The sequence below is a fragment of the Engystomops pustulosus genome, chromosome 3 (assembly GCF_040894005.1).
Source record: "Engystomops pustulosus chromosome 3, aEngPut4.maternal, whole genome shotgun sequence".
NCBI lineage: Eukaryota > Metazoa > Chordata > Amphibia > Anura > Leptodactylidae > Engystomops > Engystomops pustulosus.
Genome location: NC_092413.1, coordinates 155757613 through 155776276, shown reverse-complemented (window position 1 = coordinate 155776276; position 18664 = coordinate 155757613). Strand labels below are relative to the sequence as shown.

The window sequence follows — 18664 nt, the reverse complement described above, 5'->3', positions numbered from 1 at the left end:
AGGTATACAGCTGGGTGTCATCAGCATAAAGATGATATTGAAAACCAAATCTGCTGATGGTTTGTCCAATGGGTGCAGTATAGAGGTAGAAGAGAAGAGGACCTAGGACTGAGCCCTGAGGAACCCCGACAGAGAGCGGAACAGAAGAAGAGATAGATCCAGAAAAGGAGACACTGAAAGTGCGGTCAGAGAGGTAGGAGGAAAACCAAGAGAGTGCAGAGCCTTTTAGGCCAATGGAGCAAAGCATCCTGAGGAGGAGCTGGTGGTCCACAGTATCGAACGCTGCCGAGAGATCCAGAAGAATGAGGAGAGAAGAGTCACCTTTGGATTTAGCAGTGAGGAGATCATTGGAGACTTTAGTAAGAGCAGTTTCAGTAGAATGCATAGGGCGGAAACCAGATTGCAGGGGGTCAAGGAGGGAGTTAGCTGAGAGAAAACGGGAAAGTCGAGAATAGACCAGGCGTTCCAGGAGTTTGGAGATGAAAGGGAGGTTAGAAACTGGTCGGTAGTTAGCAGCACTGGATGGGTCCAGGGAAGGTTTCTTTAGTAAAGGGGTAACAATAGCATGCTTGAAAGAAGAGGGAAAGACACCAGAAGAGAGAGAGAGGTTGAAGATTTTAGTTAGGTGAGAAGTGACTGCTGGGGAGAGAGACTGTACCAGATGTGAGGGGATGGGGTCACTGATGCAGGTAGTGGGGCGAGCAGAGAGAAGAAGCCTGGCCACTTCTTCCTCTGTGGCTGGCTCAAAGGAAGAGAGTGAACAGGGTAAGGCATCAGAGAAAAGTGGATTTATGGAGTTAGTGGACTGAGAAATTACTTCCTGGCGAATGCAGTAGATTTTATCTTTAAAGTAGGTGGCCATATCTTCAGCCCCAAGGTCTGTGACCGGTGGCTGCACCTTTGGTGTTAGTAAGGAGTGAAGAGTATTGAAAAGCCTTTTGGGGTTGTTAGAAAGAGAAGATATTAGATTAGTAAAATAGACCTGTTTAGCAAGATGGAGAGCAGAGTTATAGGATTTAAGCATAAATTTAAAGTGAAGAAAGTCAGAGGAAGTGCCCGATTTTCTCCACAGACGTTCGGCACTCCTGGCGCACTTACGAAGGAAACGGGTTAGTGCCGTCTGCCAAGGTTGCCTACATCTGTGTCGAAAGGCTCGAACCGATGGTGGTGCCATCTTGTCCAGGGCGCTTTTGAGAACATGATTGTAATGATTAGTGGCCAGGTTAGGACAGGAGAGAGAGGAGATGGGGGACAGCGATGGCTGCACAGTTTCTATGAGGTGGGGAACACTGATGGCACGTGGGTTCCGGTATGTGTGATAAATGGACTTATTCTGTACAGGACAAGAACTATTTACAGTAAAAGAGAGAAGGTTATGGTCTGAAAGTGGAAAGTCATTGTTAGTAAAGTCAGAGACAGAAGAGAGTCGGGCAAAGACCAAGTCAAGGATGTTTCCCTCTTGGTGGGTAGGAGAATCAGAGAGTTGTACAAGTCCCAGAGAGGTGGTAAGTGATAAAAGCTGAGAGGCTGAAGAGGAGATGGGGGTGTTCATAGGGATGTTAAAGTCTCCCATGATGAGTGTTGGGATATCACAGGAAAGAAAGTAAGGGAGCCAGGAAGCAAAGTGATCAAGGAACTGATGGGGTGAACCAGGAGGACGGTATACTACAGCCACACGAAGAGAGAATGGGCGGAAAAGTCTAAGGGTGTGGACCTCAAAAGATGGGAAAGTAAGAGAGGGGACAGGAGGAATGACCTGGAAAGTGCATCGTGGAGAGAGGAGTATGCCTACCCCTCCTCCCTGCCTATTCTCTGGTCTGGAGGAGTGAGAGAATTGCAAACCGTCATAGCCCAGTGCAGCAAGTGATGCAGTGTCACCCTGCTGGATCCATGTTTCGGTGATAGCAAGCAAGTCAAAGGACTTGGAAAGAAACAGGTCGTGGATGGACTCCAGTTTATTGCACACAGAGCGGGCATTCCAGAGGGCACATTTGAAAGGAGTTGTAAGACAGGAAGGGGAGATAGTAGAGGGGATGCATTGGATATTGATGAGGTTAGTAGGGTTCCTATGAGGGGTGGAAAGTTTTGAGCTGAAAGAAGGAGGACCAGGGTTTGGACAGATATCACCTGCTGCAAGTAGGAAGAGAATAGACAAGGAAAGAATATGATTAAGCGATTTATGAGAAGGTGAACTCTGCTTCCCAGCAGAACCAGATGGAGTATGGGGGTTGGATGAAGTATAGAGAACATGGGAGGAGTACAATGGTGAAGGAAGGATTGAAGAACAGATGTGAACGGAGGACACTGATGGGATAGATGGACGAAAAGAGAGGAGAAGAACAGGTAGCAATAGTACAAAGCCATTAAAGAGGTAGACAGACAAACCAGATATGAAAATCGATGATTTGTTTGCATTTCTTTGCAAGTTTACCTTTCTCTTGCCCTTTCTAATTGCCGTTTTTATAATTGCCATTTTCAAATTATTGCGTGACACTCAATCTATAGGACACTCTAGCTATAGGACGGTCTGCAGCCTACAGGCCTTGCAGCCTAGAGGAAACTAAATTTAAAGGGAAGGGGCAGAGCCATACTTGGGTTGTAAAATCATTAGACCCGAAATGCAGGACACATGAGTGAAAGTTTCTCATGCAAAGAAAAACAAACAAAGTTTCTAGATATAAAGATCAGTTAATTAAAGAAGATCAAACAGGATTGTAAACTTTAGGAAGAAGAATCAAGCTCCACTTTGATCTAAAGAAATAGTTTTTATGTATTTATCATTTAAAGAGGACCTGTCTGAGCAATTTGGGACACTAAACCACCACATGGCCTTATGAGCTAGTGGTTTTGCGTTCTAGCAAGTCCCTCCATCGGCACAATAAGAAAAAAACCTTTATATTTACCTAGAGATGGGTCCAATGAGGCGATTTGCATAGCTCCCACCGTCCTGGATTAGTGGGACAGTTCAGTTTTTTCCCTGCTGTCCCGGGAAATTGCCCCGGACTGCCCCACTTTGTCCCGCCTCCTCCTGGTCGTGACACAATAAAGCTGCAGAGCAACCTAGGGATCAGGACCAGGAGGCAGCATCGGCTTCCTGCTACGTCCATACATGTCATCTTTTCTTTAGCAGGGAACCTCCCCTAGATCTGAGAAAGAAAAGAAAGCAGGACTGCCTTGGGGGAATGAGGGAAAGTTAGGTAGCAAAGCTTTTTTGTTGTTTGATACAGTTACAGGTGGAGGGGTGGGGGGACAATATAAAAGGGATGGGGGACAGGTGGCCACAATATGAGCCGAATGGAGGACAGTGGGGCCACTATATGAGAGGGATGGAGGACAGGTAGTCGCAATATGAAGGGTTTGGAGGACAGGAGGCCACAATAAGAGGTTGTCTAGAACAAGGGGCAACAATATTAGGGGGATTGAGGAAAGGGGCCAATTTAAAATAAGTGGAGGACAGGGGGCCACTATATGAGGTGATGGAGGACAGGGGGCCACAATATATGGTTGGTGAAGGACAGGGGGCCACAATATGAGGCGGGTGGATGATAGAGGGCCATAATATGAAGGAGATGAAGGACGGGGTATAATTTGAGTGGGATGAAGGACAGGGGATCACAATATGAATCGGATTGTAATCAGGGGCCCACAATATACAAAGAATGGAGGATAGGGGGCCACAACATGAAAGGGATGGGGGACAGGGAATCACTATATGAGTGGGATTGAAATCAGGGGGGCACAATATAAAAAGGATAGGGGACAGGGGGCCACAACATGAGAGGAATGAGCGACAAGGTTGCCCAATATGAGAGTGGTTGAGGACAGAGGCTACGATATTAGGGAGATGGAGGACAGGGGCCATAATATGAAGGAGAGGCAGAGGGGTTGGGGATAAAGGCCACAATATGAGGGGGTATGTGGACACAGGCCACAATATGAGAGGATGGAGAGCAGGTAACTACAATATGAGGGGGCAGTGGACAGGAGGCCACAATATGAGAAATGTGGAGGACAGAAGGCCATAATATGAAATATATGGATGACAGGTGGGCACAATATGAAAGAGATAAAGAACAGAGGGCAAAAATATGAGGGAGAGGACAGGTGGCTACAATATGAGGGGATGGAGGACAGGGTGCCACAATATGTGGGGATTAAGGACAGGGGTCCACAATATGAAGGAGATGGAGGACAGGGGCCACAATATGAAGGAGATGAGGTACATGGGGCCTCAATATGAAGGAAATGGAGAACCAAGGCCACAATGTGAGGGGGTGGGGGGAAAAAGGTCACAATATGAATGAGATGGAGGACAGGGGCCACAATATGAAGGAGATGGAGAATAGGGGGCCACAATATGAGGGTATGGAGTACAAGGGGCTCAAAATATGAGGGGGATGGAGAACAAGCGGCCATAATATGATGGGGTGGAGGTCAGGAGTCACAATATGAGGGGGGTGGGGGAAAAGGGGCCACAATATGAATGAGATGAAGGACAGTAGCCACAATATGTGGGTGATGGAGCACAGGGGGTCACAATATGAGGGGATGGAGGAAAAGGGGCCACAATTTAAAGGAGACGGAGGTTAGGGGGACACAAAATGAGGGGAATGTAGGACGGGGGTCCAGTATATGAGGGGGATGGAGAACAGGAGGTCACAAAATGAGGGGGATGGAGGACAGTGAGCCACAATATGATAGAGTGGAGAACAGGGGTCACAGTATAAGAATAATATTTTTATTTTATAAACATTCTTGTAGTTACTTTTTATTTATGCATAATTTGTTGACGTGACCAATAAAGGGAATAAATCAAGAAAATATACACTTACTGCTACGGTGTGTGTCGCACAATGAGGTGATGAATGAACATTAATTGTCTTGTCTGTAACTTTTATCTTAGTTTTACAATATAAACGAGACTAGAATTAAATAGAAAAACAGATATTATTAAAGGTGGTAGATTCTTAGAATTGTCCTTTTACATCAAAATATGTAACAAATACTTTGCATGAAGACAACCAATATTGTTATGCTTTGTCAAACTGGTCCACTATAGTATGAGCCCTTCTACCCTGCCCTCACATGCTATAATCCTATTGAATACTACTATGGTCCTCATCCTATTTAACAGATAGAGGATTTCAAAATAAGGGCTCTTCCACATTGCCGTTGTTTTTCATATGAATGGTTAAGTGATTTTCACAGATGCCTTACTGAGCCATTGATTTCTATGGGTGTTTTCACATTGGCATTTATTTTCTGTTGTCCTTGGAAAAAAATGTTAAACCTGTTAATTGATTTTCAATTATGCAGATTACAGAAGGCAATAAGAAGTTTATGGGTCCACAAAAAAACTGATGACAGGTCAGATTTTCTCACTGACGAGGCTGGAAATCAGGTATTATGTTTTCCAAGCAATGTTAAACCTTCTTTTTTGCGGATGTAGAGACAAAACGGAAGCAAAACAGAGACAAAATTCAACATGTGCAACGGAAGCGGAGCACGTACACCATTGTGAAACCCCCCTAAATCGATCAGCTGTGACTGCCGGGTACCGGTTCCTGCAGATGCACTCTGTCACATGCTGCCCTCCATATCTCCATACCTCCATATATGCATCCGTTTCCAAGCTAGCTAATATGAAACCAGTGCAGACATCATATCTCCCCTACTGCAAATCTTGTGCAACGTATGATGTTGGTGCATCCACGTGAGTTAAAGATGTCATGGGTGTGAGAGAGATTGGTATTATTCAGGGCAGGAAATGCTTTCTTTAAATAAAAAAAATTATAAAATATATAAAAACATGTGCCGCTGTATGCATGTATCTTACCATCTTTTTTCTCATCAGCTATAAGCAACAACATTATTCTTCTGAATGTATGAAGATTAACAAGATAACTTACAGAGGTTTGGTTTACGACACATTCATCTCCCAAAATGGAATAGTGAGGCTTGGAACAGTTGGTTGGTCCTACTGTAAAATGTATCTCATGTAACTCTCTTAGAAAGCCCTACAGAGCAAGGAATAGATATAGATCACAGATCATATGAATGTATGCTATCATACAAGTATACACATAATAGAGGCTGTTTTCTATTATTTTCATTTTACACATTATATTGATTTTTTACATCTACTGTAAACCTAATTAAAACTGGAAACTGAGTCAAACAGCTATGAAAATCAGTTATGACTGCCTATGAAAAATAAGTTTTTATGAAATTCTGGTGGTATTATTTTCCACCATTGTTTTTTTTATTATGCCACTATGTTCAAAAACAAATTCTTAAAATTTAATTCACTTTTTAATAAAGCTGGCATAAATCAATGGTACAAGAGCTCCTTTCTCAATTTCCTAATCTGCTTTCCTTTATGAATCATTAGGCAAACATTATGGGGCAGATTTACTTACCTGCTCCATTCGCGATCCAGCGGCGTGTTCTCTGCAGTGAATTCGGGTCTTCCAGCGATTCACTAAGGCAGCTCCTCCGACGTCCACCAGGTGTCACTGCTGCGCTGAAGTCCGCCGAGGTCCTCCGGAGTTCACGATCCGTTGCTGGGTGCAGGTAAGCGCGTGTCCAGCGACACTTTTTTTAAAAAAATGCGGCGGTTTTTCCGAATCCGTTGGGTTTTCATTCGGCCACGCCCTCGACTTCTGTCGTGTGCACGCTGGCGCCGATGCGCCAAAATCCCGGGGCAATTCAGGGAAAACCGGCGCAAAACAGAGAAATTCGCTGTAAAAACGCGATTCGGGCCCTTAGTAAATGACCCCCTTTGTCTTAGCAAGACATTGGGGGGAAAATTTTATGCATTGAATGGAAGTGTTCTGGCATATAAGGCATGAAATAGTTGCAATTCCTGGCCTTGCCAGGATTTTCCAAATTCCTACTTTCGCATCCCTTCAGACACTTTTTAAAAGGTAGGCGTCACCAGGCAGAGGGTGGGTTGGTCCCATGTAAAGCCTGTCCCTCATTGCTGTAACCTCACTCCCCTCTCAGTGGATGTGTAAAACTTTATAGCGGAGTTAGATATCGGTGATAAGGACAGAGTTTTAGAACAAAGTGGCCAAGTTGAGTTGAGAGAACAACTTCACTTTCTGGTTGAGCCCCTGAATTTATGCCAAAAGTGAACACAGGAATTAAAAGTTGATTTTTACCACAGTGAGTGCAGCAGTGATAGGCAATAACATGAAAATGGATTTGAAACTTATAATGATCTGAATAAGGTCATAGTAGAGATTGAATTTGCTTATGGGTGGTGACAGATTCTCTTTTTGGTAACTGCCCCTGTGGTCTAGGGCCCTAAATGGGTTAACAAGATGCCTTGCAATGTATACCAGAGACTTGACAAACTTGTAATTATGAACCTGGATGAGCTTATGTAACCTCACTTGAGCACAACTTTATAGGAAGTTCCATACAAAGCACTACCTGTCCTATGGGTATATTGCTGTATATGATTTATTATAAATTGACATTTATTACACCCATTGGGCCATATCTATTAATGTGGCTGTGCTAGTTTTCTGTTTGTCTTTTCACATAAAAGAACGTCTTTGGAGCTTGCACATGTATTTAAGTGTCTACGCCACTTTTGTGTCGTGGCTGCACTGTATCTGACAGACAGAAAAATGTGCGCCAAAACGTGAATGTTTGTGCTCAGTCAGAGTTTGCAACTCATTTAATACAGCTACTGGACAGAACTGTGCAGAGCAGTGCATGGTCGCCAAAAACTATACATCAGTATTCAATAATCTGGGGCTGCCTGCACATTGGTGAGAGTGCAATTTGCCTCACTTCTGATATATCTGTCACTGGCTACTGTGCTGTATGCTACTTTTTTGAAGGCAAAGTGAGGGAACTGTTCAATAATGTTGGTTTGGCATGTAAATTCTCTACATTCTGGTCCCAAAACATGGGGCCAGATGTATCACTTGTTTTTTTCTCCTGTTTTTTCATACTGTTGCATTGTTTTTGCGCCAGTTTTGTGACTAAACACCAAACTAGCCGCGCAGAAAAAAAACATGTTTCCATAATTTATCCTATCTATCCAGATGTTTTGCTGCACCTAATAATATTTATCATTTGTGACTTTTCATTCAGACGCAAAAGGGGGAACAAAAAAACTCCAGCCTGAAGGTGGCGTAAACTGAGAAGCAAGCACTGAGCTTTTGTGCAGAGCAGCTTATCCCCAGCAGGAGAGCTCAACAGCAGAACAGTGTATCCCCAGCAGGAGAGCTCAACAGCAGAACAGGGTATCCCCAGCAGCAGAGCTCAGCAGACACTACAGACACTACGTGCAACCTTTATTTACAGTTCATGACAATTAACAAACAATCTGCAAAAGCAGCAGCTCAGAGCAGGAGAGAAGAGAGGAGGATTTTGCAGATAGTACAGAGAAGTTCCCCTGTGTAGCAGGATGACCATACTGGTGTCCGAGGAGGATACTGTCCAGAATTACAGGGGAGCAGCAGAAGATCAGCACTGGGGATCTTCTCCAGGAGAAGCCCCTGCTGAGGAGATCACTGGGTGCAGCTTGTCACACACCTGGGCTCTACTTTGAGAGTCATTCTCTTGCTGGGGTGTGGGAGAGAAGCAGAGTGGAGCTTATAGGAGGATCACACGTAAGTGCCCAAATCTAACATTGCGTCTAAACTATGCCTAAATTGCGCCTAAACTGCGCCTAAAGTAAAGTGATTAATAAGAGGCAGGAACTCAACTAATCATAGATGGTTGTAGCTTGTGATAATTCTGGTGCAACAGTGCACCAGAATATAGGTGCAACAACTACACTTAAGCGCAGAACAGTGATACATCTGGCCCCTGGTCTTCATGGGTGAGCTATATATCATAAGTGTCTATATTAGAACCATGGTAAAATATTTTTACAGACACAAAGATTACAGTGCTGGGGGGGTGCAAATCATTCTGTGTAAATGTTTTTAACATTTTATTATATATCTCTGAGATGTTTTTTTTTGATATGCAATAAAGAAGAAGAACACTTTTATTTATGACTATGGTTTGGTGAGACTTAAAGGGAACCTGTCGCTAGGAGACCCATTTTTAGCACTCCCCCAGTCCCCACAGACCATAGTACATACACTGCCAAAGTGTTTTTGTATAAAAAATTGGTTTTACAGAAAAAAAGATATGTTATATTTCATTAGCATCTGCTGTGTGACTAGGCAGTTGCCAATTGGGAGGGGCTGGAAAGGAGCAGTTTCCCCCCCGCCCTTGGGAAACATGTGACCTTTTCAAATATATGAATAACTCCCCACACTCGGGATTGGCTGTAGAGGAGCAGGGGGCGTCGCTAAGCCCAGTAATGGGTGTTTTCATATATTTGAAAAGGTCACATGGAGAAGCTGTTCCCCAAGGGTGGGGGGAACTGCTCCTTTCCAGCTCCTCCCAAAAGGCAACTGCCTAGTCACACAGCAGATGCTAATGAAAGGTACAATATAACACATCTTTTTTTCTGTAAAACCAATTTTTAATACAAAAGCACTTTGGCAGTTTATGTACTATGCTCTGTGGGGACTGGGGGAGTGCTAAAAATGGGTCTCCTGGTGACAGGTTCTCTTTAAAACACATAAGATCTTCTGGTCTTAGTCTCTTTGATTCTGCTGGTTGTTGCTCTATGTTTGCTTAGATATAATAAAGAACACCAGGGGTGCCCCCATTCTCCATAAAAAAAAAGATTACACATATTGGTACAGACACATTTATACAATCACACACATTTACGCATTCATGTACACACATTTATATTATATGCACATACATAAAGTTTAAACTCATACACTAATTTTTATACACTTATACGCACACATTTACATACAGTATACACTCACCGTTTATACACATACATGCAGTATAAAACACACCATGTACACACATAGAGGGGCATTTATCAAATGCCAGTGCTTGTGCGCCAGCATATGACACCCCCGTTGCTGCTCCAGCTCAGCCGGATACATCAAGAGGCGTGGTCCTGGGCAGGTCCTGGGGTACAAATAAACGCAGCCGGCGAATTTTCACATGAGAAAATTCACCGGTTGCAGGAATTGTGCAGGAGCTGGGAAAGGATTGCCACACGTTGGCGTGAAGGTGGGGATTGGGAAAAAATAATCGCAAGTGCTAGCTATAAGCTATAAGCTAGCATTTGCGATTATTTCAGGGCTTTAACGCTGATGTATGCAAAAATACAAATAAAGTTACCTGTTTTTTGGTCATGGTGGGCAGGGTTTGCCTTCTTCAGGATCGGTGGGGGGAGAGAAGGGGAGCTGGGAGTGGGTGGGAGGAGGTTTGGGGGGTGTTAAGAGCAAGCAGCTTCATGGTAAGCGCTGTACTTTGGGCTTGGAAAGTACAGAAGGGTGTGCCGGCAGGTGGGAGGGAGGATGTCCCACTGGATAGGAAGACGTGCCAGCGGGCAGGAGAAAGTGCGCAGCCAGCAAGAGGACGTGTCATCCAGTGGGTGGAAGGACAACGTGGTCAGCGGGAGGACATGACGTGCAGTGGGAGGATGTGCTGGCCGGCAGGGGGACGTGCTGGACTGGCGGGAGAGAAGACGTGCCAGATGCAGGGAGAGAGAATGAAAAGAACAGGAGGGAGTGAAGAGGAAATGCTGGCATGCAGGAGTATGTGCCGGTTGGAATGAGTTTGGGGCAGATGGGAGTCTGCGTGGCTGGCACAGTTGGGTAACTCTGCTTTCAGCATAGCAGGCGGGGCCCAGTTACTGCTGTGCTGTTAGCCAGGAGAGAAGACCCTGGGAGAAGGAAGTGCTGGACTAATCTTTTTAATTACACAAAGGATACCAGTCTGTAATGTCCACATGTCAAAAACTTATGGAAATGAAGCAGAATTTGAAATACACCATATTTACACTAACCTTTTTGATAGCTTTATCAACAAAGGCAACCTTATAAAGTTCTGTGTGGTTGCTGTTGAAGTTGTATTCATCCACGACTTGTACTAGTAATGTTTGTAACTCAGGATCATCCGGCTCTATATACATTGGGCAATTAATACAGAAACCTGGGAATAAAGACCCCCTAATTATAAGCAACTTTAATCCAGCAGTGCAGAAAAGTTTGTAACAAAATTACAGTCCACAATCTCATTGGTACAGATTTATACAGAAGCTCTACGTTGGATCGATGTTTGTGCATATACAGACACTGCTATTAACACTTCTTTAATCCTCTACATGGTTACTGCTCAGTATCTCTTCACTTGTCTTGTATATATGGACACTGCGAAGTATCTCTTCTTTTGTACATTGGATGCTATATGCGCCTATTTTGTAAATAGTGTTTCAAACATCTGTGGTCTATTTTTTGAGGTCTAGAATGGAGCCTGTATTAATTTAGGAAGTTGTTTTTGAAATTCCTATTCTTCCAGGTTATGTAAAAGATAGGTTCTGTACGTTTGTTCTTAAGTTAAGTTGAATTTGTATGTAAGTCTGAACTGTATGTTTTATAATTGTAACCCCAGCAAAAAAATTTTGTGTCAAAATGTTGTCATACGATAAATAATAAAACTTAATTGCAGACGCCTTTGATAACTGTTACAGCTGTTCATTGTAGCCTATGGGTAAAGTACAGTAAATTACCAACATCCAGAGGTCCGCTTGTAACTAGGGGTTGTCTGTAAGTTGGGTGTTCTTAAGTACGGGGACCGCCTGTATAGTCTGGGTCTTCTGTATTCGATCATGGCTGGGTATTTATTCCGCATCTTGTCTAAGATTTGTTTGTATTTTGTGACCAAGTCTAAAATTATTCTAGACTCTATATTCAGTTTCTTTATACAATTTTTGAGTTTGGCATAGGGATACATAGTTTTTGAATTGTAATTGTCAATTGCACCATCACCAGCGTTCACAACACCAAACTGAGAAACAGGCAGTTTAATTAATAGTTCATATTCCCAACTATTTCTTCCTGTATTTCTTCCCAACTATAACTGCCTGTATCTCCGGCTCTGTACCACACAGAACCATATGTCTCATGCAATTTGAAAAATGGGAGTTTTAAATTTAACCGGTTAAGGACCCTTTCCCGTTTTTTCATTTCCATTTTTCACTCCCCACCTTCAAAAAACTTTTTTATTTTTACACGTAAAAATCTATGTGACGGCTTGTTTTTTGTGTAACAAATTACACTTCATAGTGATCGCATTGAATATTCCCTGCCATGTACTGGGAAGCGGGAAAAAAATTCCAAATGCAGTGAAAATGGTAAAAAAAAGGAATTTGCGCCGTATTCTTGTGGCCTTAGATTTTACGGTTTTCACTTCACGCCACAAATGACATGTCTACTTTATTCTTTCGGTCAATACGATTACAGGGATACCAAATTTGTATAGTTTTTATAATGTTTTCATACATTTACAAAAATTAAAACCTCATGTACAAAATTTTTTTTTTTTATTTTGCTGTCTTCTTGCGCTAATAACTTTTTCATACTTCGTTGTACGGAGTTGAGGGTGGTGTCATCTTTTGCGACTTTTGATGATGTTTTCAATTATATTATTTTTAGGACTGTACAACCTTTTGATCACTTTTTATAGAATTTACATTTTTTTTTAAAATGGCAAAAAAAGTGCCACTTTTGACTTGACGCGATTTTCCGTTACGGGGTTAAACGCAGTGAAAAACCGTTATTATATTTTGATAGACCAGGCATTTTCAGACGCGGTGATACCTAATGTGATTTTTACTGTTTATTTATATTTATATCAGTTCTAGGGAAAGGGGGGTGATTTGAATTTTTAGGGTTTTTTATTATAATTTTTTTTAAACTTTTTTTTAATTTTTATTTTTACTATTTTTCAGACTTCCTAGGGTACTTTAACCCTAGGTTGTCTGATCGATCCTACCATATACTGCCATACTATAGTATGGCAGTATATGGGGATTTTACTCCTCATACATTACAATGTGCTGATAGCACATTGTAATGAATGGGTTAACCTGAAGTAGCTTCGGGTCTTCGTGAGACCCGAGACTACCATGGCGACGGATCGCCACTCCCCGATGACGTCACGGGGAGCGCGATCAGCAAGAAAACACTCGCGATCGGTGCTGGCACCGATCGCGGGTGTTACCGGTAAGCCTTTGCTGCAATATGCAGCAGAGACTTACCGGCTATGCCCGTGAGCCCTCTCCATGCATCGGAACACGACCGCCACAAACTGGTTAATGGTCCAGATCTATTAAACTGACTGCGCCAGTTTCCTGTCTAGCATTGCACTGAATATAACATCTATGGAGCGCGCACATGTATTTAAGAAGTGTCTCTGCCAGATTTGCGCCAGGTCGCGGCTGCACTGTATGCGACAAAACACAAAAATGTGCACCAAAAGGGACATGTTGGTGCTTAGTCAGAGTGCAACACTTTAATACAGCAACTCAGCAAATACAGATTTACTTACCCGGTCCATTCACGTTCTCTGCGGTGGATTCTGGTCCAGCCGGGATTCACTAAGGCGACCTCCAGGTGTCGCTGCTGCACTGAAGACCATCGGAATGCACTGAAATTCACTGTCCTATCTTGGGTGAAGGTAAGCGCATGTCGACCGACACTTTTTTTTAAAAATGCGGCGTTTTTTCCGAATCCGGTCGGGTTTTTTTAACGGCCACGCCCCCCGATTTCCGTCACATGCATGCCGGTGCCGATGCGCCACAATCCGATCGCGTGCACCAAAACCCTGGGGCAATTCGGAAAAATCGGCGCAAATCGGAAATATTCGGGTAACATGTCGGGAAAACGCGAATCGGGCCCTTAGTAAATGAGCTCCTGTATGTTTCAGATGCACCAAGAAAATAAATGGTTCACACTTCCAGAGAAGTGTACGGTGCGGCAGATAATTTAGACTGTGCGCCAGTATTCATTAATCTGGCACACTCTGCACATTAGTGAGGGTGCAATTTGCCCCACTTTTGATAAATCTGGGCCAATATGATACAATAGAGCTAAAGATGGAGGCAACTCATGTGTCACTACCCCTCCACTCCGAAATAAGGGAGAGGAGGAAAGAGAAGGGAGAGCTGGTAGGACTGTGAGGAGATAATGATGACTCAGGGATGTGGAGGATTCCTCCATGACCCAGGACAGTTTCCGGTCAGGGAGCCAAAAATACATTTATGTACTTTTAAAGTGGGTAATGTTAATTATAAAAGCAGATTGGTAATTAGCATTATAAAGGCTATAGGAACATGTCATTAGGTAAAAAATTTAAATCCTAATGAGTGGTACCTTTTAAGGGGAATTAATTAAAAGCAATTGGCTGCTACTCTTTATTCCTAAATAATTACTAAATGTGTGTTTCATTTCTTTAATATACTGCTTCTGTATTTTGAAATTTTCTGTTAAATAATAACGCACTGTCAATTTTCATTTTTGTATAATGTCCTAAGATGCAAAACTCAAAGAGAGTGGCCCAAATTTGCGAAGGCGGCGTACGCTGCACGCGCCCAAAGTGGATGAACCTTGTGCACCAGATTTTTTCTGGTGCACTCAGTTTAAGGAGTTGCGCCACATTTCTGTCGGACATGCCGACACAAATGTGGGTGCCTGTGTACAGTATTGTGCGATACACTTCATAAATACATGTACAACCAGTTTGCACATGTATTTACTATATGATAAATCTGCCCAAGTATATTTTAATTTTATCTCTGGGCCTTTTTATTTCAATAGACAATGGGCTGTAGGCGCATAGTAACAGATCTTTAGCAAATCCAACATATAAAGAAATATAGCTCTATTGCAGCATACGGTATAATCTATCTGACCCCTTAGCTTACTTTGCAAAATAATGACCCCTTATAAAGCTCCTTAGAACAAAGTATGGAAAAGTTATTAGCTTCAGAATATGGTGAAATTACTGTATTTTTCGGACTATAAGGCGCACAAAAAATCCTTTGATTTTCTCAGAAATCAAAGGTGCGCCTTATAGTCCAGTGCGCCTTATATATGAACCGTACTTACAGACAACAGCCTTGAGCTGTGCACAGGTCTGCCACCTGCCGGTTATTCATCCTCATAATCAGGTGCACCTTATAATCCGGTGCGACTTATATATGAATCTAGACATTTTAGCAGGCTTTTATTGATGGTGCACCTTATAATCCAGTGCGCATTATAGTCCGAAAAATACGGTAAGCCTTTTTTTGTACCAAATATTTCATTATTTTAGGAGGTGTCTGGAGCGCACAGTAAAAGCAGTAAAAACTAAGGCCTCAAGACAATGATGCAAATGCATTTTTTTGTCCATTTCACCACATTTAGATTTTTTTTCAACCTTCCTAGTACACAGCACTAGTAACACAGAATACAACCCCTTATACAGCTATGTATAGAGAAAAATAAAAATTATGGATTTTTGAACTGGGGGAGTTGGAAATGGAAACATATAGATGAAAAAAGGGCTTACCGGGGCTTGTTATGTCAGTTGTAAATTTATTTTCATGAGGGGTGTAGGTGAAAGCAGGGGTATACAAAACATATGTTATGGGGACATGCCCCTGATCTTTGATGCCACAGAAATATTCTTGCTGATTACGGAGGACTGAAAGCATGTTTAATATACTTTGATAGTAAAAATGTTTCATTGCCACGCTGCTTCCCCTTACCAGTTTGTGACTTGCACTCTATAAAAGGATATTCAATGCTGCCATCTGGGCGCACATACACTTGGGCTACACACTCAAAGGATTCCTGAAGAGAAAAAAATGTCTTCATGCTTTAGTTTGTTTACATGTGACAAATCATACATTTCTGAACAGTTGTCATAATAAATGCTCATTATAAATGTACAGCTATTGTTAGTCCTGGATATGAAATTTTACTTTACGTTTATTCTTATGTAAAATGTAAAAGAAATATGTCTTTTCCTATAAAACAAAATTTTGAGTACAATGGGAAACACATTGTGGAAGTGAACGTGGGCGCAATCTGAATTTAAGATTTTAAGAATTTTTAAGAGTTACGCTGTGGTACTTGATTGTCGTCACTGGTATTGTATGAGCAGCCGTGACTCATAAAAACATGAATATAAAAATCATCTGCGCTGACTAACATATTAGATACATAATCGCTATATATAGTACAAAGAAGGGGTTAGTGGATGACAAACCTGATATGGCTGTTGACATATGTTGTAACATATTTTCTGTGTAGACGATTTGTCATAATGTTTGATGTGAAATAAATTAGCTTTGGCACCAGCACCTATAGTAAAACTGTGTCGCTTGTGTTCAGAATGGTTGGACCTACATTACAATGATATGTTCTCAAGCTTACCAGGATGTACAAATGTTGTTGAACATGAAATCATTACTGAGCCACAGGTGAAAGTTAGGGTAAATGAGGCCCGAAGCCCGTAGACAGGTGGTCTCTGAGAAAGTCCAAAGAATGTTGAGTTTGAATGTAGTTGAAAAATCTAAAATTGAATGGTCCAGCCCCATTGTTTTAGTTCCGAAACCTAATGGATGCTGTTTTTTTTGTAATGATATTTGTAAACTTAAAGGAAATCCTCCACATGGGTGCAGTGCTTCTTAACTAAGTACACTTACATGCTGGGGTGTTCCGCCTGAAACAAAATATGTTCTTCTTTTTTGCTTGTTTTGGCTTAGTTCTTGAGAAAAACATCTTTAAAGAAAAACATCTGTAAAATTATGCAAATTAGCCTCCGGACTCCTGAATACATCACAGAAGCCTTGTCTGGCTCCATCATCTGTTAATATTTTTCACCTCCATTCAGTGTTTCTGTCCATCTCCTCCCTCCCCACCCAGGGAGCTGAATTGAGGTGTGCATAATTATCGACGACAAAGCCAGATGAGGTTTCTGTGACATAGCCAGGAGCCTCGAGGCTCTTTTGAATAATTTTAAAATATGGTTTTCTCAAAAACTAAGCCATTAGAAGCAAAAAGAAGAACAGATCCTGTTTCGGGAGGCACACACCAGCATGTAAGTGTGCTTGGTTAAGTAGTACTGCATCCATGTGGTACATTCCCTTTAATGAGTTTTCCAAAATGGATGCCTTTCCTATGCCTAGATGATTTGCTAGAAAGGCTAGTTCCAGCTAGATACATCACAACACTGGATCTTACAAAAGGGTACTGGCAAATACCTTTGGCAAAGGAAGCATAAGAAAAAACTGCCTTTACAACTCCTGAGGGATGCTTCTAATATGTCAGGATGCCCTTCGATTTAAAAGGTGCTCCTTCTATATTCCAAAGAACGATGGATGAAATTCCACACAAAGAATATGCAGTAGCCTACCAGATTAAATTGTCATTTTAGTGTACACTGGAAAAGCCATTTAGGTAAGGTCCAGGCCATTGTAGACTCTCTTAGACAGGCAGTTTAACTGCCAACCCATAAAAATGTCCCATATGCATGGAACAGGCAAAGTACTATGGGTGCTTGATTAAGCCTCAAGTTGATAAGGTAGAGCCATTTCAAGATTGGCCACTGCCTCTTACAAAAAGCAAGTGATTAGTCACAATTTGAACTCAACGTTGGCAGTATTGCAGCACCTTTGTCTGACCTCACAAAAGGAAGAAAATCAGTTATGATTCAGTTGCCCCTGAGGCTGAACAAGCTAAACAAGTTAAAATCTGTGTTGTGTAGACAACAAGTGCTGGGGACCGCAGATTTATCTAAATAATTTAACATACAGACCGATGCCTTGGATTAGGGGCTGTTATGTCTCAGGAGGTTAATGGAGAAGCACCCGGTTATGTACTTGAGTAGAAAACCAAACTCATGTGAAAAGTTCGTGCTTGTCTCAGCTTATGCTACCAAGAATCCACTCTTTGGTAGCTGAAAATGAAAAGCCCCATGGCTTTAGGCAGATGGGGCAGCCAAGCTTTTGTTAAAGGAAACCTACCACTGCTCGCATGATGAAATCATGCGAGCAAATCACCTGGTAGGCTACTTAATGCTGATGCCGGCACATAGTTTTGTTAGGCTCGGCGAACTTTAGTTTAGCTAAAAAAACAATTTTCTTACATATTTAAATGAGCCCTCCAGTGCTGCCCTGCGTCATTTTCGGGCTGGCGATGGCTTCCGATGTTTAATTATTCCTCCTTCAGGTGCCGAGAGCCGTGACGTCACCAAGCTCTCGGCACCTATCACCGGCCGGCTGTGCGAGACTTAGTGTCTGCACATGCGCGATAGTCACTGCTATAAATTCTATCGGTGTACAGGTTACACAGAATTGTAGTCTTAAGCCGGTGACACACATGGCGTTTTTGGTGCATTTTTTTTTCAAAGGAAGAACGATCCAGTGCATGAGGTTAAAAGTGCCTCCAAATTTTATTTCGGACTCCAAACATGGCAATACATGAAAAACGCACTACAGCACTGCGTCCAGACGGTAGGCTACAGGCTCAAGCCTATGCGTTTCGAGCGTCTTAGTCACGGCTAACACATACCTGAACGCAGGAGACTAATAAAGTATGCATGAAAAAGACGTCCGGGGGGGGAAGGGGAAAAGGTCCTGCCCACAATGACGCGATATGAGGTTAAAGTGCAAGTCTGCCGCTCAGGTATATTACATCTTAATGTATTAAAAACACATTTATTTTTATTATCTTAAAAAGAACATCTATATAAATGAAAATCATATTAACATTAAAATGTGAAT

At 42.3% G+C, this 18664-nt stretch overlaps 1 protein-coding gene across 1 annotated transcript in view; it reads right to left on the bottom strand.

Moving 5' to 3' along the window:
• Positions 1 to 18664, bottom strand: part of LOC140122164 (T-kininogen 1-like) — a 31377-nt gene that overhangs the window by 1952 nt on the left and 10761 nt on the right. The window contains exons 6-9 of the mRNA XM_072142702.1: positions 15644 to 15728; positions 10898 to 11043; positions 5910 to 6017; positions 4833 to 4922 (exon numbers count right to left, since the gene is read on the bottom strand). Of these exons, the coding sequence (XP_071998803.1) occupies positions 4833 to 4922; positions 5910 to 6017; positions 10898 to 11043; positions 15644 to 15728 (429 nt within the window). The remainder of the gene's footprint in view (positions 1 to 4832; positions 4923 to 5909; positions 6018 to 10897; positions 11044 to 15643; positions 15729 to 18664) is intronic.